Source organism: Brachyhypopomus gauderio, chromosome 11, assembly GCF_052324685.1.
Source record: "Brachyhypopomus gauderio isolate BG-103 chromosome 11, BGAUD_0.2, whole genome shotgun sequence".
NCBI lineage: Eukaryota > Metazoa > Chordata > Actinopteri > Gymnotiformes > Hypopomidae > Brachyhypopomus > Brachyhypopomus gauderio.
The window spans coordinates 3773220-3796516 of NC_135221.1; the positions used below are offsets into that span (position 1 = coordinate 3773220).

Below are 23297 nucleotides of genomic sequence, written 5' to 3' on the forward strand. Positions count from 1 at the left end.
GGCAGACTCATCGTTATCACTTCCTCTCTCTGATTCTGGGGCTCTGTAGTCGTGGGCCCCATACAGCATGGCCTCCGGGTTTGATCTAAAGAGCTGGGGTGGTGTTGGGGTGGTGTTGGTGCAGGTGCTACGGGGTTTGGGGTGTAGCGCCCAACACGGTGAGGGTTAGTTGTTGAGCCTGGCATGCACAGACTTAACACTGAGGAAGACAGAAACAGTTTCAGCACATAGCAGTAGCTTTACTCTCTCTCTCTCTCTCTCTCTCTCTCTCTCAGTCTGTCTCGCTCATTCTGTGATTTTTAATATTTTACCAGTTATGTTATATGTCAGCTGGCAGTGTTTTGCAATTTAGGGACCTCCCTGTAAACATCCACCACTGTAGCAGTTGAAGCAGGTGTAGCCATCTGACCACAGACCCAACCTGTAAACACACCTGAGCTATGACGAGACACACAGCAATGGACCGACAGGCGTTTAACCCTGGCGGAGAGCTCAGAGGGGCAGAGTGCTGAACTGTAGCGGTGGGGGGGTGGGGCAGGTGCAGCCTCATGAGACAGTAGTCATTTCATTACTGTCCACGGTTATTGTGTTAGAGAGCATTAGGCCGTTAGAGCAGATACACCACCTCTCTTATTCATGAGCCTGTCTGCACATTCCTCTGATGTTTATCGGTGAGTGGTGCTATCACACTTCATTGGGCTTTATGGAGAGGCCAGATCCCAGTACCAGATCCCCCACCCCGGGTGCTTATCAGCCCCGGATGGCCCTCTGCATGGGGGGCAGGTCCGTGTCAGACAGGCCAGCGCAGGCCAGAACCTCCACTGAGCTCTGGGGAGGATGTGGGACAGAGATGATTCTGGATGTACCGATCACCTCGCGGCTAGGCTGCAGCCATAGTGTGGAAGTATGTCCCGGTTTATTTTGGGCAGTCTCGGGTTATTACCGGTGGCAGGACAAGCGGTGTGAGAACAGGGCGATCTGTGGATGATCTGTTAAAGATGTGTGAAGATGTAGCGTGATGGAAGCTGACCAGCCTCTAGCTCCACCGCTACAACACGCTCCTTCTTACACAACCAACAGATGTGTGTGTGTGTGTGTGTGTGTGTGTCTTGCGCAGTTCCCACTTATGCTTGGTACCTTGAAATGTGGAAGCTTTTTCAGCGTTTAGTGAAATTCGAGTTGTACGACGCTCTGATGATAGCGCACAGCACGAGCTACTTCTGACACGAGCTCTCTCCAGTGTTTACAAGTCATGGCTCACGGTGAGAAACGCACACGCCTGGCTTGAAGGATGTTTGCAGTTTCACGTGCACACTGCGATTCACAAACTAGTGCCCGATTTTCCCTCCTCGTGTTCTCCACCCAGGGGCCGTAGTTCTACATCCAAACCCCCACCTCAGGACGCGGGTCAGCATGGCTACTGAACACAGAGGGAGACGCCCCACTCTTCTGACGGGTGCTTTAACTGGCCTAGAGACCATGAACTCAGAGGAACAGGTGCTCAGTGTGTTCAAGTTTGCCCAACTTCAGAGCGACGAGAACAGAATGAGATGGGAGGAACAGTGAGGGCGTTCAGAGCATTTCATCATCATCATCATCATCATCAACAGTGATGAAGCTGAGTGACTGGGGGGGTGGGGTGGGGGGGGGGGGTGTTTGGGCTGACCATGGGCTTTTCTATTTTCCTCCAAGCAGGGTCAGACTGAATTTCAGCCTTGTGCTTCAGTCTCTTCAGACCACCCCCCTGCCCCTATACCCCACCCCCACCCCCACCCCACCCCGCCCCCTACAACGCCCCCCCTGCCCCCGCCCCTCCACCCCGCCCCCTACAACACCCCCCAATCCTGCCCCGCCCCCTGCCCTCTCTCCTCTCCCCCCCATTCAATACGTTTGCAGCCGAATGTGTTGACACTCGGCACTCTAAGTGGGTCAGGGAGCGCGCCTGGCCCGAGCCTCGGTCGCCACGGCAACAACACAGCTTGTTCAGGCGTGCAGAGAGGGGACATGCAGCACTGGAAGATCCACCCCCCCTTAGAGGGCGGGGCCATGGGGCATGGCTGAGGAGCGGGGCCACGGGCTCCGCTTAAATTACACTCTTCTCAGTGGGAAAATGTAATTGTGATTCTTTCAGATTCAGATTCTTTCAGATTTGATGCCTGAATAGGAAGAGAAAACTGTAGGAATATATCCAGGATGTTAGTATTTATCCTGTGGGAATATATCCAGGATGTTAGTATTTATCATGTGGGAATATATCCAGGATGTTAGTATTTATCCTGTAGGAATATATCCAGGATGTTAGTATTTATCCTGTGGGAATATATCCAGGATGTTAGTATTTATCATGTGGGAATATATCCAGGATGTTAGTATTTATCCTGTAGGAATATGTCCAGGATGTTAGTATTTATCCTGTGGGAATATATCCAGGATGTTAGTATTTATCATGTGGGAATATATCCAGGATGTTAGTATTTATCCTGTAGGAATATATCCAGGATGTTAGTATATATCCTGTAGGAATATATCCAGGATGTTAGTATTTATCCTGTAGGAATATATCCAGGATGTTAGTATATATCCTGTGGGAATATATCCAGGATGTTAGTATTTATCCTGTGGGAATATATCCAGGATGTTAGTATTTATCCTGTAGGAATATATCCAGGATGTTAGTATTTATCCTGTGGGAATATATCCAGGATGTTAGTATTTATCCTGTGGGAATATATCCAGGATGTTAGTATATATCCTGTAGGAATATATCCAGGATGTTAGTATTTATCCTGTGGGAATATATCCAGGATGTTAGTATTTATCCTGTGGGAATATATCCAGGATGTTAGTATATATCCTGTAGGAATATATCCAGGATGTTAGTATATATCCTGTGGGAATATATCCAGGATGTTAGTATTTATCCTGTGGGAATATATCCAGGATGTTAGTATTTATCCTGTAGGAATATATCCAGGATGTTAGTATTTATCATGTGGGAATATATCCAGGATATTAGTATTTATCCTGTGGGAATATATCCAGGATGTTAGTATTTATCATGTGGGAATATATCCAGGATGTTAGTATTTATCATGTGGGAATATATCCAGGATGTTAGTATTTATCCTGTAGGAATATATCCAGGATGTTAGTATTTATCATGTGGGAATATATCCAGGATGTTAGTATTTATCCTGTAGGAATATATCCAGGATGTTAGTATTTATCCTGTAGGAATATATCCAGGATGTTAGTATTTATCATGTGGGAATATATCCAGGATGTTAGTATTTATCATGTGGGAATATATCCAGGATGTTAGTATTTATCATGTGGGAATATATCCAGGATGTTAGTATTTATCCTGTGGGAATATATCCAGGATGTTAGTATTTATCATGTGGGAATATATCCAGGATGTTAGTATTTATCATGTGGGAATATATCCAGGATGTTAGTATTTATCCTGTAGGAATATATCCAGGATGTTAGTATTTATCATGTGGGAATATATCCAGGATGTTAGTATATATCCTGTAGGAATATATCCAGGATGTTAGTATATATCCTGTAGGAATATATCCAGGATGTTAGTATTTATCCTGTAAGAATATATCCAGGATGTTAGTATATATCCTGTAGGAATATATCCAGGATGTTAGTATTTATCCTGTAAGAATATATCCAGGATGTTAGTATATATCATGTGGGAATATATCCAGGATGTTTAAACATAGTAACAAAAAATTGGAAAAGAGAAAAGGTTGAAAACAGAAGCCCTTTCACTTACGCTTGTGCAGTCTCCCATAGACGAAGGTTATCCAAGACTTCCTCTCAGTTTCTCTCCTTTCACCTTCCATCCGTCAGTCTCTCCCTCTCCCAGTGCCTACCCCAGTCTACACCCCAGTCTACACCCCAGTCTACACCCCAGTCTACACCCCAGTCTCTACACCCCAGTCTACACCCCAGTCTACACCCCAGTCCACACCCCAGTCTACACCCCAGTCTCTACACCCCAGTCTACACCCCAGTCTACACCCCAGTCTCTACACCCCAGTCTACACCCCAGTCTACACCCCAGTCTACACCCCAGTCCACACCCCAGTCTACACCCCAGTCTCTACACCCCAGTCTACACCCCAGTCCACACCCCAGTCTACACCCCAGTCTCTACACCCCAGTCTACACCCCAGTCTACACCCCAGTCTCTACACCCCAGTCTACACCCCAGTCTACACCCCAGTCCACACCCCAGTCTACACCCCAGTCTCTACACCCCAGTCTACACCCCAGTCTACACCCCAGTCTACACCCCAGTCCACACCCCAGTCTACACCCCAGTCTCTACACCCCAGTCTACACCCCAGTCCACAACCCAGTCTACACCCCAGTCTACACCCCAGTCCACACCCCAGTCTACACCCCAGTCCACACCCCAGTCTACACCCCAGTCTACACCCCAGTCTCTACACCCCAGTGTACACCCCAGTCTCTACACCCCAGTCCACACCCCAGTCTACACCCCAGTCTCTACACCCCAGTCTACACCCCAGTCTCTACACCCCAGTCTTTACACCCCAGTCTCTACACCCCAGTCTACACCCCAGTCTACACCCCAGTCTACACCCCAGTCTCTACACCCCAGTCTACACCCCAGTCTACACCCCAGTCCACACCCCAGTCTACACCCCAGTCTCTACACCCCAGTCTACACCCCAGTCTCTACACCCCAGTCTTTACACCCCAGTCTCTACACCCCAGTCTACACCCCAGTCTACACCCCAGTCTCTACCCCAGTCTACACCCCAGTCTACACCCCAGTCTCTACACCCCAGTCTACACCCCAGTCTTTACACCCCAGTCTACACCCCAGTCCACACCCCAGTCTACACCCCAGTCCACACCCCAGTCTACACCCCAGTCTACACCCCAGTCCACACCCCAGTCCACACCCCAGTCCACACCCCAGTCTACACCCCAGTCTACACCCCAGTCTCTACACCCCAGTGTACACCCCAGTCTCTACACCCCAGTCCACACCCCAGTCTACACCCCAGTCTCTACACCCCAGTCTACACCCCAGTCCACACCCCAGTCTACACCCCAGTCTCTACACCCCAGTCTACACCCCAGTCTACACCCCAGTCTCTACACCCCAGTCTACACCCCAGTCTACACCCCAGTCCACACCCCAGTCTACACCCCAGTCTCTACACCCCAGTCTACACCCCAGTCCACAACCCAGTCTACACCCCAGTCTACACCCCAGTCCACACCCCAGTCTACACCCCAGTCCACACCCCAGTCTACACCCCAGTCTACACCCCAGTCTCTACACCCCAGTGTACACCCCAGTCTCTACACCCCAGTCCACACTCCAGTCTACACCCCAGTCTCTACACCCCAGTCTACACCCCAGTCTCTACACCCCAGTCTTTACACCCCAGTCTCTACACCCCAGTCTACACCCCAGTCTACACCCCAGTCTACACCCCAGTCTCTACACCCCAGTCTACACCCCAGTCTACACCCCAGTCCACACCCCAGTCTACACCCCAGTCTCTACACCCCAGTCTACACCCCAGTCTCTACACCCCAGTCTTTACACCCCAGTCTCTACACCCCAGTCTACACCCCAGTCTACACCCCAGTCTCTACCCCAGTCTACACCCCAGTCTACACTCCAGTCTCTACACCCCAGTCTACACCCCAGTCTTTACACCCCAGTCTACACCCCAGTCTACACCCCAGTCTACAACCCAGTCTCTACACCCCAGTCTACACCCCAGTCTCTACACCCCAGTCTTTACACCCCAGTCTACACCCGTCTCTACACCCCAGTCTCTACCCCAGTCTACACCCCAGTCTACACCCCAGTTTACACCCCCCCTGTTATTCTGTGTCCAGGGCAGTAACTCAGGATTAGGTTAAGAGCTCACTCACAGCCTTTTGTCTTGGCTGTGGTGTGGGGCCGCGTTGTGAGATCGCTTCCTCTTGGACGTGTCTGGATGTTGGGAGGGGCGTGTGGGTCACGGTGACCCTGCGGTTCTGGGGATTAAAGGGGGAGGGGTGCGTGTGGGAGGGGGTGGTTGGGGGCAGCACAGGGGCTGTCAGACTGACAGATGGACGTAGGGGCAGGGGGGGCGTAGGGGCAGGGGGGGCGTAGGGGCAGAGGGTGGGCGTAGGGGCAGGGGGGGCGTTGGGGCAGGGGGGCGTTGGGTGGGGAGGAGGACCACACTGAGCAGCATAATCAGACAGTGACACAACCCCCCCCCCCCCACCCCCCCTCTCCAGAGTGCTTTTGTTAAGACCGTTTGGGGAGGGGCTTAATTTGCATTTCCTTTCCTTAATTTGAGTTCCTCTTTTTGGTTGAACTGTGCAGGAGTCCAGGCTGTTCAGATCCAAACTCGGCCGGCTATTCTTTTGTCTTTTCAGCAGGTTTTAGGCTGGTTAAGCTGTTTTTTTTGGTTTGTAGCACGTAGCAGTCCAGTCTTTCTTTTGTGTGGATGACGGCTGACCCACTACCACCAATCCACCCTGAGTTTTCCTTCTTTCTGTCTGTCCATTTAATGGGTTTTAGAAAATTTTAAACAATCAGATTGCAGAGCAGCGAGGTCTTTAGGAGAGCAACTACCTCCACTTTAATCCAACATGTAGGGGGGAAGAAAATGAAGATAAAATCTCTTCAGCAGTAAGAATTATGATATCTGACAGCAGAGTTAAATGGATCTAAGAAATCCATGTTTGACTCTAGAGCCATATAGAGGTGAAATATGATACACTCCTTTATTTATTAATCTTTGCACTGTGGTTTGGAGTATCTCCCTTATACAGACAGTATCACACGTTGACCATACGCTGCAGGCCGTAGCCTGTGCTCTTATATAGAGTCCCACATAATTAAAACCAGAGACCAGAACATACAAGTTCAGACTGATATTTATGGAGCTTTAATTAACATTAAGATGGAGCTCTAGGCAACTTTAATTAATGTTAAGAAGAAGCTTTTGGCAGGTTTAATTAATGTTCAGAAGAAGCTCCTGTCTTTCGTCTGTCTGACCTCACGATGCGCGCAGCTCTCGGACGGCACTCACACGGCCCGAAATCCGCTTTGAACAGAAAGGGCACTGGCCATCCTGCCTAAACACAGAAGCATCAAGCGTGTGAGTGTGCTCAGTCAGCTGAGCACAACCGTAGAGGGTGTTAATAATGCATGACCACATTGGGCTGTGTGTGCCCGTCTGTCTCTGAATTATGAATGTAACATCACACAGATTTTCCCTCGATTTATGCCTCTTATTTCCAGTAAGCAGCTCAGATGCACAGGGCGCTGCTTGCTGTTTAGGAAATTAAATATGAAACGACAAAGGCGTTGTGGTTACATAGCGCCCTCGGTTTACACAAAGGCTCGTTTGGCGATGATGAAGCGTGCTCTAAGCCACATACGCTGGGCTTGCATGTAGAATTGCTCTGTCAGAGTGGACAGATGCTGTAACATACTGTGGGTAGACGTGTTATTAACGTGTAATATGTCTCCAGCCAAGCAGTAGCCCAAAGCAGCTCTTATGACATGGGGTCAGTCTCTGGCCAGTCCACAGTCAGGTGTGAGGTTTATGGCTTCATCTTTACCCGTCTGCGTTTGGCCAGAGTTCCCATTCAGAGCCCCATTACCAGCTAACGTGACCAGTGGCCTCACACGCACTGATTTACTTCACTTTCCTGTGATCCAGACTTACTGAGCACTGCAAACCTAAAGTACATGAGGTCCATAACCCCATTCACATAACATACAATACAATCTATTACACACGGCACTAAAGCAACAGCGACCCATGAGCTTGAGTGTAATGATTAAAATGAATAGATTCATCACTTTTCCACCATGGATATTAGAGTTCAGAGTGTGGTGACTGGTTTTCCAAGCAGGCAGAAGCAGGTAGTGCAAACAGAGTGCACACACTCTGTGGAGGAGTGCACACACTCTGGAAGTGTGCAAACACTCTGTGGAAGTGTTCACACACTCTGTGGAAGTGTTCACACACTCTGTGGAAGAGTGCACACACTCTGTGGAAGAGTGCACACACTCTGTGGAAGTGTGCACACACTCTGTGGAAGTGTGCACACACACTCTGTAGAAGTGTTCACACACTCTGTGGAGGGGTAACTCTGAGTTCCAGAATTGGTTCAAATGCTATAGTTCTTATTTTAATACTAGATAAGACGATTAATCGAACCTTCAGAGCCACGTGGTCTATCCCAGCTAGCAGCAAACCCAAACCAAGACGTTAGGAACAGGGGACACACGATACAGGTGTGATGGGAGCAGGGACAGAACAAAATATCTGGAACATCTGGTCCTCAAGGCTAAGAAGGGCAGCTCTAAAATATCATGACACTGTTTCAGTAATAATGGCAATGACAATCTCAGAAAGACCTGCGGTGACCAATCACACAGCGGACCAATCACACAGCGGACCAATCACACAGCACTGGCAAATGATGAGAGCACCTTGCTCGTGATGTTTGATTTTGAGTCGTCTGATCTCTGTCTGATCTCTGTCTAATCTCAGGATGTATGGAGTGCTGCCTGAAGTGTTTGCGGGGCATCCCGTACCCGTCCCTGATCGCCACCATCCTGCTGTACGCCGGCGTGGCGCTGTTCTGCGGGTGCGGCCACGAAGCGCTCTCCGGGACACTCACCATCCTGCAGAACTACTTCGAGGTGGTCAGAGCACCTGGAGACTCCCTGGACGTCTTTACCATGTGAGGAACCATGTGACATACAGTTAAACATCCAAACAAACGCATAACCAGCTGCACCGGTGTGCAGTGCAGGGTTTTAACCTTTGACCCTTATCTCTGCGACGTCTAGGATCGACATCATCAAGTACGTGATCTACGGCATTGCCTCCGCATTCTTCGTGTACGGCATCCTGCTGATGGTGGAGGGTTTCTTCACCAGCGGGGCCATCAAAGACCTCTATGGAGATTTCAAGATCACCACCTGTGGCCGTTGTGTTAGCGCATGGGTAGGCACTGCTAGACTACAACAAGCCGTAACATACAAATCAATATTTGTTAAATAAATGTCTGAAGGTATTTTAGAGTATCCTAAGATGGCCAGGTCCCTCCATACTGTAGCCAGTGTTCGTCTGCATCTGCAGGTGCTGATCTGTGTGGGTTTATGGGGATTCCTCATCCGTGGTGATTTACAGGCATTTAGAACAGTGTTTCAGTGTTTCAGACGCTCTCCTGTCCTTCCTAGTTCATCATGCTGACGTACATCTTCATGCTGGCCTGGCTCGGGGTCACAGCCTTCACTGCGCTGCCCGTCTTCATGTACTTCAACATCTGGACCATCTGTCAGAACACCACGATGCTGGAGGGGGCGAGTCTGTGTCTGGACCCGCGGCAGTTCGGTAAGCAGCTCCCTCCGCTAGCTGAACACTGAGCAACATGCTGAACACGCTGAACACGCTTCAGCCTTGAGCTCAGTGTACTGCAGGGCTAGTTACTGCCCTGACAGCCACATCTAAAACCTCCAGGCACCAAAGTGCTCACGGGTGAGTTTTTCAACATTTCACTCTATAGTTTCAGCGCTCTAAACAGACATTTTAATGGTATTGGGCTGCTTGTTCCCGAGACACTATTGTCTGGTTCTCAGCTTGATTGATTCTGGCTTTGGGTTTCAGGTGTTGTGACTATCAGTGAGGAGAAGACGGTGTGCACAGGATCAGAGAAGTTCTTTAAAATGTGCGAATCAAAGGAGGTGAGTGTCCTCGTGTTAACATTTATGAATTATTCATACAATAAAGTAGAATAAAATACAAGGGTGTGCAGTGTATAACGTCACAGTGAATAACGTGATAGTAAATGACATCACAGTGAATAACGTGATAGTAAATGACATCACAGTGAAAAATGTGATAGTAAATGACATCACAGTGAATAACGTGATAGTAAATTACGTCCTCTGGTGTTTCCCAGTGAATAACGTGATAGTAAATAACATCACAGTGAATAACGTGATAGTAAATGACGTCCTCTGGTGTTTCCCAGGTGGATATGACCTTTCACCTGTTCGTTTGTGCCCTTGCTGGTGCAGGGGCTGCTGTTATCGCCATGGTGAGATGACCCCAACCACATTTGCACATTTAAGTGTAGTGCTAATAACTCATTTTCTCATTTAAACATGGTTGGCCCTAAAGTAATATTTATAACCATACTGAGGACAAATATTTAAATCCATCAAAATGTCATAAATTATTTATGTCTGAAAAAATACTGATAGGATTGTCATAAGGTTCTGTCACAAATTTTATCTAAATGTCGTATCTAATTATTTCAGTTTAACAAAACACTGACTACAGCAAAATGGCTGAATAACATCACTTACTTCAGCTGAAATATTCAGTGCGGTACTGCAAGCGAGTACCAGGATGAAGCTATGAGTCACCAGCTCCGCCTTCGCCAGGAATTCTGGGAAACTGAGTTCTTGTTTATTAGCACTGAACAAGCTGACCTGTGTTTTCCTGCTTGTATTGGTGCAGTGGGATCATGGCATGGCTGATTTTACCCTCTAATTCTTTCTAGTGTTTTGCCTCTCATCATCCTTCTTGCCTTTTCATCCCTCTGTCTCTCTCTCCATCTATCTCTCTCTCTCCCTCTATCTCTCTCTCCCCACTCTCTTCCTCTCTCACTGAGAGACGCTGGATAAGTCATACAGTTGCTATGGAAACTGTAAGAAAGGGCCTGGAGCTTGCTGCAAACATCACTCAGTAATTTGTAAGGAGCCATTTTCCGAGGCAGACACAGAGGCAGTTAGTCAGAGATGGTGCAAACGGTCTTCCCCCCACACCTAAAACAAGCTGGTTTACCTGACCATTAAATGCAGACTTACCGAGACACGTGAAAAACAGCAGTAAGACTCACTGTCCCAAAAGACGCTTACCAGACTAGGCTGAGAACTAGGGTGTGGCCATTTTTTGTAAATCAGTTATAAATAAAACTGCATAATGATGTTCTGGTACTAGTATATTACATAAGGCTATGTTTATTTTCTTTAAAAAAAAAAATAATAATAATATATATATATATATATATATATATATATATATATATATATATATATTTTGCATTTCTATTTTATTTTTACCCAATAAGAGTAATGAGCAGCTATTATTAAAACTGCACATCAGACAGAAACAGTTGCTTAAGCATGTGCGAGTTCACTGTAGTTATTAAAATAAATTACTTACATTAAAATAAATTATTTACATGCTAAAGATTTGATGATTTAATACATATATCGATTTTGTTTACACCTACTTATTACATGTCAGTTAATGTATATGCATGATTCCATTGCTTTAACGGCAGATGAAGACAATTTGTTCTCCGTCATATAAAATGGGGAGATATTCACGGCATTGTCGTGGGGTTCGACTGTGCTGCTGAAGTTGAAACGTCCCACTGCTTTACAACACTGCCCCCTGCTGGTGGCGCGGCTCGTTTACAACACTGCCCCCTGCTGGTGGCCCGGCACATTTTAGACCCGAGCACTGACGTCACCTAACGCGCTCCTTTCTGCGCGAACCTGGCAGCCCAGTGAGCACAGAAACATGTGGCAAAGATTATAAGAAATATGAAGCATGTTGCGTGATCAATTACAAGATATTAAAATTTTAAAAATGGCTTTTATTATGGCGAGCACGTAAGGGATTCCTGCACTGCGTAAAAGTATTTGAAAAATAAAAGTAAAATGTAGAGTTCCATTTGAAGTGCCCTTATCCAACACACTCAAGGGCATTTCGTGATTATGGTCCCTCACAGACGTTCAAATCTTAAGAAAAGGGAACTGAATGGTCTGAATGTGTGACGTGTTTTCTTGCAGATCCACTACCTGATGGTGTTGTCGGCCAACTGGGCCTACGTGAAGGACGCCTGTAAGATGCAGAAATACGAGGACTGTAAGTCCAAGGAGGAGCAGGAGCTTCACGACATCCACTCCACGCGCTCCAAGGAGCGCCTCAACGCCTACACATAAGACAGGAAGACAGTGGAGAGGGGGGAGGAGCCTCGGTGACCTCACTTCCTGTCCCGGGGAGTTCTGGCACTGTTGCTGTCCAACCGCTGTTATGTTACTAACCCCATGGCCCACCCTGCCCCTCTCGCACAAACATTACTGTTATTATTATCGTTGTTATTATTATTGTATTAGTGTTAATATTAGGTAGACGTAGCTGTAATTTTATAGTTTTTTTACAGTATTGTTTGAGTTTTATTTGAAGATACTGTGCATGTTCTTTTCTTTGATTTTATTTAGTTCAGGAATTAATTATGCAATTTTATTTTCATATCTTAAACATCAGTGTTGGCTCGTGCATTGATTTTATTTTGTGGGTCAGCTCTGGGGTAGAAAAGCACATTTATCGTATGTCTTTGTCTGAGGGTTCATTTTCACCCTAAGTTCACACATGAATGAAAAACTAGGAAAACTGATTCCGATTTTCTCTCTCTCTTTCTCTCTCTCTCTCTCTCTCTCTCTCTCTCGTTTTATTTATTTATTAATTTATTTTTAATCAGTGAAAGGTTTTTGGCCCAGAAGCAGCAGAAGGCTTTGATCATTCTGCATTATTTTGGAAATAGAAAAAAAAAATTATCAAAAAACAGAAAAAAGAAACAAAATTAATAAGAAATGGCAAATGTACCATAAAGTCTTTATTATTTTTCTACAGATATCATTGCATAGCGTATCCAAACAAATAAGAGAAAAGGTTCTAAGTTGCTTGCTGTGCTCCCCCTGTGTTCTGGGAGCCCGCGGCCAGTCAGGGTCGGGTTGTGTAGTCTCCTTTAGACGGAGCCGTAACCGAGATGTAGTGGCACTGCTCCCCTTCAGGAGACCACCACCATATCTCACTCTTTCTTGAGTAATAACACAGAAAGGTCTCTACTGCCTGACCTCCACACATGCACAAGCTGACAGTATTATTTATGCCCCGCTTTTATTTTCTTACAGATGATAGATCCCGGTAAGTAGACGATTAACTTTTTATTTGCAGGGTTTATTTCTCGTTTGTGTATATAGCCATTCTGTAAATGAATACTTGTATTGTATGTAAGCACTTCAATTTCAGGTGAATTTGTTTGAGAATCAAAAATACATTCCACGTGACTGCAGTGGAGGGGGGGGGGTGGACTAAACTATGTGACTAAAGAGGAGGGAGGGCGGACTAAACCATGTGACTAAAGAGGGGATGGCCTTATTGTAAAATCTTTTTAAAAAGTGAAGAGAATTCAGGCAAAGTAATGTTTGTGATCACTTTTCTGGTTATTATTTTTTTTAAAGGGAAAATCACAACTGAATTACATATTCAAAGATACTATTACCTTGATGGCAAAAAAAACATGTTGTCTTGCTTACAAGTCATTCTACTATTGGACTATAGAGGTGTCTTATCATTCCTATACTGCTTGGCGAGCCATGTTCTGTCAGTGTTAAGAGCTAGTTTTGTGCACTTATTTGACCATTTTGTGAGCTCTTTCTCAGTGTAAGTGCATCGGGCATTCAGCCAGCCAGCTGGGTCCTCACAACGTTAGGTAAAGACTGTGAACCTAGGTGTTATTTGTGGCATGGTCATGCATTTAATGGTAATCGTTTTTACTGGGTCCAAGATAAAAAAAAAGAAGAAAAAAAAAGAACCAAAAAAAAAGAAATGTAAAAAAAAAAACAAAAAAACAAAAACCATTTCACGTTTTTATGAGTTTGAGTTGTTCCTCTGGCGTGTCTTGTGGGCTCCATCGTATGCTCTCATGATGTGCGGTGCTTGGAGGCCTCTGCTAACTGCCCTGGGCCGTCACTCCTGCTGTTTGATAGTGGTGTTTGGTTTGTAACTGTTTAGGTTGTGGTGAGCTCTATTACTGGCCTGGAGTCTGCACTCTGTGCCCTGTTACCGTTGCTTTCTGAACCACTGTCCTGATACAGGACTCCTCTGTCCCTAAACCCCGCCTCCTGCTCCCCTAACCCCCCCTACTCCTCCCCTAACCCCGCCTCCCTCCCTCTCAGTCCCCTCCCTCCCTACCCTCTTTCTCCTTGTATTAATCTTTTTGTACGTTCATTTAAGAATGCTTTGTAGCAGGCCGTACCATAAATCTGTTTTGTACATAAATGTGCCAACCGCTTGTCAGTGGCTTTTCACATCTGTAGGGACAAACTGCTTGCGTAAATAAACTACACTGGTGTACTTGTTAAGAAATACTCTCATGTGGTTATTGAAATTGTGGTTATTTCAGTGACAACAGTGACTACAACCATTTTAAATGACTGAACACTATTGCGCTATGTTTAGTTTTGCTTAATTAACTGGTTTATATTATAATCAGTTTTATTGAATCTTAATCACTTTTGCGGGATGTTTTGCACACTGGGCTGGGCGGAGCTACAGCCGTGTACCTGGGTGAGAATGTCACACCTGCTCTCGTGCAGGTGTAGGGATGGGCGGGGCTACAGCTGCGTACCTGACCAATCACGCCTGCTCTTCGTTAGAACGTCTGGAACCTGTAAAGCCTCCAGCAGAAGAACAGTAGCAGGAACATGGAAGCTTCAGCACACACGTCAGATGTTTGTGTGATGATCTACAGCATAATTTAAAGGTTAACCATTAAGGACAGCCCCTCAATTAATTCATTAAACGTGATAATAAATTGTCCTACATTGCTCATTACAGATAAAACATATCCTGAATTTTATACCATCATTTCACTATTATACTATAATACACATTGGTATGATTTACTATGATTAAATCATTCTATTTGCTATGATTTTCAGTATTTGAAATTGTTCTCATAACATTGTCCACAGCCACATATATTGGATTGAGCATCTCTCTCTCTCTCTCTCTCTCTCTCTCTCTCTCTCTCTCTCTCTCCCTCTCCCTCTCCCTGTTCATTTTTCTCAGCTGGCCCATAAATCATAAACCAGACTGCAGCTCACACTCAAGTGAAACCCTGTCGTGCACACACAGTGGTCAGCGCTGCCCAGTGGGTGTGGATCGTTAAACATGGAGAGGGTTGGGTGGAGGATATGTGGGACCTTGTCACATAATGGGGAAAACCTGCTCTCACTCATCCAATTAGTGTGTCAGAGCTTATCTGTCCCAACAAACACACACACACACACACACACACACACACACACACACACACACACACACACACACACACACACACACACACACACACACACACACACAAACGTTCACCCCACCCCCCTCGCTCGACTTCTGTGACCTACTCAGCTCTGTGAAATCCTCTTCTAATCCACAAACTCCACCTCCTCCACCCGGGCTCCATCTGACTAGCTGACCAGCGCCGGCGCTCCTCACCTGTGCGTGGATTCCTCCCCGGACGCGATGCTGTCTCCTGCCTCTCCGGCGGTGCCGCCGCGGACTCCCTCGGCCCGCTGCTTACCGGACGCGCCGGCCCGCGTTTAGTGGGCTCTGATGCGCGTGAGCGTGCACGTGCGTGAGCGCGCGCGGCTCTAGGCGAGGGCAGGATGCCGCGTCTGCTGTTTGCTCAGGCGCTGCTGTGCTGGTTCGGTTCTGCTCAGGCCTTCTGTCCCTCCCAGTGCTTCTGCACGTTTCACACACACTCCGACGGACCCGGGACCAGGTACAGCCGCACTGGACACGTCCTTCACCACACAGGCTACAGAACACCTCGAATATCTGGACAACTTCAGCATCATGGGGTTGCGTTTTCAGTCAGGGCCTACATGGTGTCTTTCATAGTCATTTAGGATTTCTACAATATTGTACAATATATAAATAATGATAATTTATTAAAAATGAAAACATCATGTACAAAGTTTTTTAAAATGTTATGGTAATAGTTGGTCTGGAATGTAATCTATCAGATCAGTTTGTAATTTCTAGAACAGCCTACAGATTAAAAATGTCTGTGTTGCAGATTATTTATAATATCAGAGTTGATTTGTTTATAGGCCTTCCCACTGTGTTTGTAATGATGAGGACAAATGTTTATTTGTAACGGCGTACAAACGCACAAGCAACCTCCATGTGTTCAAATTAGTTGTGTGTGATTCGTACTTAGTGTAGCAGTTCATATAATCACCTAGTGCCTTTACCGGGACACAACCTGATTTACACACACAAATGCCCAATATTTACTCTCTATGGTTTAACTAATCTGAAAAATTTTAATATTTCCATGCTTCAAGCACTTAGACTACATGAAAACACTGCATACAAATCACATTGATCATATCGGTGTTATGCAACTTTGCAAAAACATGATTGTTGGCCATATTTGAAATGTAAATATCTGCAATTTATTTAAATGACTTTGAATTGTAAGAGAGACCAATGGTGTATCAAAACCATTGTGATGCCTTTGTAATGATTACAATTGATTACAAACATTGTTTACATCTGTCAATACAGATGACAGGACACAGAGCAAATCAGATTGATTAGGGAAAACAGACAGAGGTGACAGGTTGCAGGTTGAAGTACAATGTTGAATAAAAAAATTTTATTTTCAAGAAAGTTTTCAAGAAAATTTCATTTCCTTGTCGCTAGATTTTTTAACTTAAGAAGTGCTGTTGTCACTACCACATAGGGATATTTACCTAGATGTGGATTAAGATTAGTCTGGGTCTAATTCTGGGAGTATTAGACATAACCTGGGTCCAGGAACCCAGTCTGTAGAGTTATTTTACTTGATTGATGTTTGGCTATAACGTCCTCCACCGTCCCCTAGGACTGTCCTGTGTAATGACCCAGACATGTCCGACGTCCCCGTGAACGTGCCGGTGGACACTCGGAAGCTGCGGGTGGAGAAGACGATGGTGCGGCGTGTCCCACCCGAGGCCTTCTACTACCTCACCGAGCTGCGGTACCTGTGGATCGCCTACAACGCCGTCGCCTCCGTGGACGCGCGCAGCTTCTACAACCTGAAGGTGCTGCACGAGCTACGTCTGGACGGGAACCAGATCGCCACGTTCCCCTGGGAGTCCCTCAAAGAGACGCCCAGCCTCAGGACACTGGACCTGCACAACAACCGGCTGACGAGCGTCCCCGTGGAAGCCGCCGTCTACCTACGCAGCATCGCCTACCTGGACATCTCCAGCAACAGACTGACCACGCTGCCCTCTGACCTGGTGGACATCTGGCCGCCCTTCTCCAACCTGCGGCCCACCTCCAACACTTCTCACAAGTTCATACTGGGTGGGTCGTAGTAACAACGATCTCAGTATTGACGTGAGTGTTGGCAATGCAGGAGGAACATCGACTGTCGGCTTGTTCGTTTGTCTTATGTGCCAGTACATTAATGATTGAAGTCATTTAAATATGCTTGCTTAATGTAAACAAATGAACACACCTGACACACACACTGAAATGAAGTGTGCGCGTCCAACTGGACGCCTGTTACTGCACTGGTTCCTGGTGTCACAGGTGGGGGCTACACAGTGTGTGTGTGTGTGTGTGTGTGTGTGTGTGTGTGTGAGCCCTTCCTCTTCCTCTAAAACCTTCACACACTTGCAGGGCAGTACGTCTACTGTAGAAACCGCATATTAAGGTGGAATTTTGTTTTACTCTGTCATGGGTCTCAGCAGGATAACTACAGAGCTTACTAATAGCATATTATTACATCCATCAGAAATTATGGCAGCAATGGTAAAAATCTGAAAATGTAAGTTTCCATTGTCCATAGCGTAGAGGCACACACACACACACACACACACACACACACACACACACACACACACACACACACACACACACACACACACACACACACACACACACACACACACACACACATCACATCTTTGCTGCCTTTGTTACAGCAACACTAGTAATTTCCTTAGAGTGCAAAGTCTGAACATACATGATTACAACACAGAATAAAAACGTACAGATAAATCCAGTGAGCTTTACACTTATTTTTAGAGGTGGTGTTGACGATGTTGCACAGATTTTAAAAACTGTGACATAAATATGGAAATTCTAGTGTAGTGGGTGTCCATCCAATCAAATCATTTTGTGTCCACTTAATTATACCTATTGAGAATGCTCATCACGTCACCAACATTAAACAAATGTGCTGAAAATGTTGTAAGAAGACAAAAAACCCTCCCGGACCAGCGTAGAAAAACACGACTCTCGACATAGCACTACCATCCAAAAGCTGAAGGCAATTATATTGCGCTATTATGTAATCTGCACTATACGTTATCAATATCCCATGTACTCACAATCTTGCAGATGCTAATCAGCAGAAACTGAGCAATTCCTCCAAAGGATTCACTATCATGATCACTAGCGTGTCACTAGAGGAATCACAATCACCAGCGTGTCATCAGGAGGTGTGTCCTCCCAGCTGTTCACAGCTGTCAGTGGAATGACTCAGTGTGGACTGTCTACAGTCCCGCCATGCTGCAACAGGCAATCTTGTGGCTGAACCACACTGGTCTGCACATGACGTCTTCCCAACAGGACTTCCTGTTTCAGTTTGCTGTGAATGCGAATTTATATTTTTGTGCAGAATTGCTTGGAGAGTGAAGAGAAGGTGGTTTCAGAATGCAGAAGCCATGCAAGTAGGATTACGTCTAGGATTAAAAATCTAGGATTATTAAATCTCTTATTCCAGGAAATAGCTTTGCAATCATGATATTCTGACAGTGTTCAAAACCAGGGCGCTGCATTTGACATGATACTCGACCAGATGTAACTGAGTTCACGTTTGCTTTTTCTTTTGTGGTATTTTTGGACTGAAAAAAAAAATCAAAACACTGGTCCATGTACCAGGAACCACGCCTTATTGCTGTAATTCAGAGTAACACTTAGAACATGCGTCATGAATCTGACAAGTGTCAGATTATTTGATGTTTTGTGTTTGATGTCTGCAGGTCTCCAGGACAACCTGTGGTTCTGTGACTGCCGGATCTCCAAGCTTATCGAGATGTCCCAGACTGCAGACGCCGGCGTGGTCCTCATGGATCCGTATCTGTTCTGCAGCGGCCCGGCTTACCTGGCTGGAGTCCAGTTCCAGAGAGCAGAGCTGGACCAGTGTGTGAAGCCCTCAGTGATGACCTCAGCCACTAAGATCACGTCTACCCTGGGAAGCAACGTTCTCCTGCGCTGTGATGCCACAGGTTTCCCAACCCCGAGTCTCCTGTGGAGTAGAGCAGATGGAACACGCGTCAATACCACAGGTGCAGAGAGCTTCCGATCTTCTCACTTGAAAATGTACACTCAGAAACCTTTACTGGTGAAGAAATACCAAATATGTTTGAATGTAATCTTAAAAGTACAAGACACATTTTTTGGTATCCATGATGGGTAACGTAACATCTGTGGAAGTCCATTTGTAATTATTCAGGGCAAATCCATAAACAGAGTCGTGTTCATGGTCCAGGGTCATTAAGCAAACATGGATATTCATGATTAACAAACAAAAGATAAACCAGGCAGAATAAACAACATAAACTGGAAATAACGAACAGGCTACACAGACAAACAATAACCAGAAAGATTCAACACTTACTTATAACAATAATCAGCACCGAAAAAGACAAAGGACAAAGGGTTAAGTACACAAACCAACTAGGGAAATAAACCAGGAACAGGTGGGAAAGATGATCAGAGGGAGATCATCGGAGACACAGACTGGACAGAGGGACAGACACGTATGGAGAACACTAGCACGTGGAACACCAAACCAAGCCATGTCTCACAGGTGGGGGCGGGTGTGGGCGGGTGTGGGCGTCAATAGATATGATTACTTCATAGCAACTTCTGTAAATCAAAATGTAGCATTATCTTGAAGGGCCCATCTACAAGTATCATCTCCATCTTTTCTCTCTGTGCTGATTGTAACTCCTTTTGATCACACCTGTGTGTGCAGTGGTGAAGGATTCTCCAGGTGAAGGTGTTCAGTGCTCCATCCTCAGCCTCCAGGGAGTCCAGGTGAGCGATGCAGGTATTTACCGCTGCAAGGCCAAGAACGTTGCCGGGAATGCAGAGGCCTTCGTCACCCTGTCTGTGGCTGGGATGGAGACAACACCACCGCCTCCACCTTTTACCACAACCGAGATGCCCGATGAGGGTCCGGGAGTGGTTACCGCATCACCAGCTCCTGTGACAGGGACTACAGCTCCATCACTCTCATTTACTGCCGTGTCCACTTCCAAGTCTCCCACGGCGTTGCCTCCACCCGCGCCTGGCCGGATGAGCCGTGGCCCGGGTGGAGGTGTACAGAGGTCCCCACCTGCTGGAGACACACCTGCCAAGATTCAGCAAGGCAAAGGTGGAGAGGGTGCGGCCAGCAGTGACGAAGCCAGGACAAAAGCCGACAGCCCCTACATCAAACAAATCAAGGTGGTGGAGGAGACGCCTGACACGGCGCTCGTGCTATGGACATCCGAGGGGTTGCCTAGCGACATCCTCTTGTCTGTTGTCTACTTCCCATACGATGCTGAAGCAATCAAGCAGACGGTGGAGACAGATGTTGGGCAGGGCAAACTCCTTCTGGAAAATCTTCTGCCCAACCAGGTGTACACGGTCTGCTTGGCTGCCAAGGGTGTGGAGAATGAGGACGAGCAGTGTGTGAACTTCAGTACTCTGGGGGCCGTGGGGCAGGACGGGCAGGACACGTGGCTGCTGGTCGTCAGCGGGGTCGCTTGTGCGGTGTTTCTTCCTCTCATTGTGTTGCTCCTGTATAAGATCGCGTCGCTCTACAGCAAAGGAGACAGCGGCGCGGGTAGGAACGCTGGAGAGCGCGAAGACCTCTCCAGGGAGACGTACGTGAAGTTCGAGACCCTCCCCACGAAATCGAGGGCGATGAACGGACTGGTGAATGACATCTGGGCTCGGAGGCAGACGCAGGAGTCAGAGAGGAGGCTGCTCTGCTCTCGGTCAAGCATTGACTCTCAAATAACCCACAACAGCGACAGCTCACGCTCTGAATACCTCTGCTAGTGCCCTAGGAGCCCAGGAACCAGCAAAGAACTGAGATACACATTGCCAGCACATCTCTGCTGGCCCCTACAAATACTTATACAGGATCTTTACTAATATGCGCACATTGCATGTTTAGACAATACTTTCTTTTTGCATCACAAAAGAGCAAGTCCTTGACTACGTGAACATTTATAATCCGTTGTGGTTTTAGCCCAGGTGAATGTGTGGTTTAGTAGCGGCTCACAAGAGGAGGTTGTGCTGTAGCAAATCATGACGATACAGGATGGAGTGATGTTTTCATTGGAGTTGGTGGTGTTATGAGAAGAGACACACAGATGACACACAGTCAGTGTGTTGTCTATCCCTATGACAACATGACAATAAGCCAATGAGACTATGACAACACACCTATAAGACTATTCTAACCTGTTTTCATTCAGTTTTTTTCAACGCAGTATATATTTTTACATATTTAAAATTCTTTTTGCATGCGCTGCAATATGCTCAAACCATAAATATTGTCTGTGTATTGACTATGCAGTGATGGTTTTGTTATGATGAAGACACAAGCTTACTTGAAATGGGTCGGTTCTAAATTCTAATCAGGATAACAGAAGCCAACAGTTAGCATTAGCATGGTTGTAATTTTTTATAGAGAATTTAAAATGTTTTATAGTTGTTATTAAAGGCCCTGCCAAACACCCCCCCCCCCCCCAAACACAGCCTATTTGATGAATCAAGGCAATGATGAATCAATTAAATTTACATGATAAAGTTCAAATTATAATTAAAGGCCTGTAAGTGTTTCATCTGTCGGGTTCAGACGTAGCTGATTTTGTGTGAATGAGTTAATGTGTCCAGACTACAGGACTGATGTGTGTTTGTGTGCTGAACCCTGGACACCTCACTAAAGACTAAAGACTAAAGTGGATATGTTCAGTGAGGCGTCCGGTCACATCTACGGGTCAGGGGCCCTGGTTGGCCATGGAACGCAGACCATTTGCAACCAAGTAACAGGCTTGGCAATTTTAGATAATTACCTTAATTAATTATGTTAATTTGTCCAATTATTTATGTCCCTCTGAAATGGGAGTTCTACTCATAAAAGACTTTGATTCCTGTCTGGTCCCTTTGTATAAAAGGTATTTTCACTTCAAGTCTTGCTGGAGTCTCAAGGCAAAACAAAAATAGACATTATTACTATCCCTAACAAGGACTGCACTGTGATATATTAAAGATGATACAACTGCATATTATTATTGGTATATTCATTTAGTATTGTGTGTATCTTGAGATGTGTATGTAATTGTGCATGTAAGTGTGTGTATTTTATACATATAAAATTTTGTTTTACAAATCCTTACATGTAATTTCGCAGATGTGCACACACACTCTCTCTCTCTCTCTCTCTCTCTCTCTATTTTGTTTGACACTCACATATTCAATGTCATTAAGGCTGCCTTTTTCATTTACGTAATATTGCAAAGCTGAGATATTCGTTCATTCGTGCTTCCGTCATCAGATGCAGAGAAACTGATCCATGCTATTGTCTCATCGAGATTAGACTACTGTAACGGTCTTTTAATTGAATGCTCTAAACAGTCCATAAAGAAACTTTACTCATGCAGGACGCTGCAGCCGGAGTCCTGACTGGCACTAGAACATTCGATCACATTAGTTCTGCCCTCTCTGCATCTGACTGGCTTCCAGTTAAATAGTGAATTGATTCTGTTGACCTATAAGGCGTTAAATGGTCTTGCTCCACAATATCTGCTTGAACTCATTGCATATTATAACCTATCTCACCTGCTGCACTCTCAAAATGCAAAATAGTCTTCCAGCTACAATCTAAGACTCTTGACAGAATTCACGTCTTTAAATTTAGACTTTAAATCTAGACTTTAAATCTAGAGAGTTATAAAGGGTTTAACATGAAGGGTTAAAAACACACACTAACGAGGGAACATCAAGAGACAGAGATACAGATAAGAGAAGGAAAGTCAACAAGGGGGCCTGGCAGCAACAACGTTGACAACAAATAAACAACACAAAACACACATGCACACAGCGGACCGTACCAAGGGAGCCTAAACGGGGGGGATGTGTGCCGGACTGGAACATGCTGGTTTGGCCAGATGTCATGCTATCATGATAAACTGAAATTCAGGAGTGCCTGAAGACATTCAGTGCCACATAGACACGCACACATGTATGATGCAGAAACATTTCATTTGTAAAAATGTTTACACTGCCTTTTCTAAAACCAAAGCTATTTGAAATATTTGTCAACGCTGTGCGTCAGGTTTTGCA

The 23297-nt window shown here is 45.8% G+C and overlaps 2 protein-coding genes across 2 annotated transcripts in view; both read left to right on the forward strand.

Annotated features, from left to right (window-relative positions):
• The window catches only part of gpm6aa (glycoprotein M6Aa), a 16515-nt gene extending 2260 nt beyond the window's left edge, over positions 1–14255 (forward strand). Inside the window, exons 2-7 of the mRNA XM_077021114.1 lie at positions 8571–8763; positions 8873–9029; positions 9266–9419; positions 9693–9769; positions 10060–10125; positions 11894–14255. Coding sequence (XP_076877229.1) covers positions 8571–8763; positions 8873–9029; positions 9266–9419; positions 9693–9769; positions 10060–10125; positions 11894–12046 — 800 coding nt within the window. The 3' untranslated portion in view covers positions 12047–14255. The remainder of the gene's footprint in view (positions 1–8570; positions 8764–8872; positions 9030–9265; positions 9420–9692; positions 9770–10059; positions 10126–11893) is intronic.
• Positions 14256–15556: 1301 nt separating this feature from the next.
• Positions 15557–21992, forward strand: lrit3a (info leucine-rich repeat, immunoglobulin-like and transmembrane domains 3a). The gene is made up of 4 exons (XM_077022906.1): positions 15557–15672; positions 16783–17249; positions 18935–19240; positions 19933–21992. The coding sequence occupies exons 1-4, from the start codon at positions 15557–15559 to the stop codon at positions 21003–21005; spliced, it is 1962 nt and encodes a 653-aa protein (XP_076879021.1). The 3' UTR covers positions 21006–21992.
• Positions 21993–23297: the final 1305 nt, after the last annotated feature.

What these genes read in the sequence shown, in the direction of transcription:
- lrit3a (XM_077022906.1), top strand. Translation starts at nt 15,557, where the DNA reads ATGCCGCGTCTGCTGTTTGCTCAGGCGCTGCTGTGCTGGTTCGGTTCT. An exon ending in TCCGACGGACCCGGGACCAG is followed by an intron (nt 15,673 to 16,782) that starts GTACAGCCGCAC and finishes ACCGTCCCCTAG; the next exon opens with GACTGTCCTGTGTAATGACC. An exon ending in TTCTCACAAGTTCATACTGG is followed by an intron (nt 17,250 to 18,934) that starts GTGGGTCGTAGT and finishes TGATGTCTGCAG; the next exon opens with GTCTCCAGGACAACCTGTGG.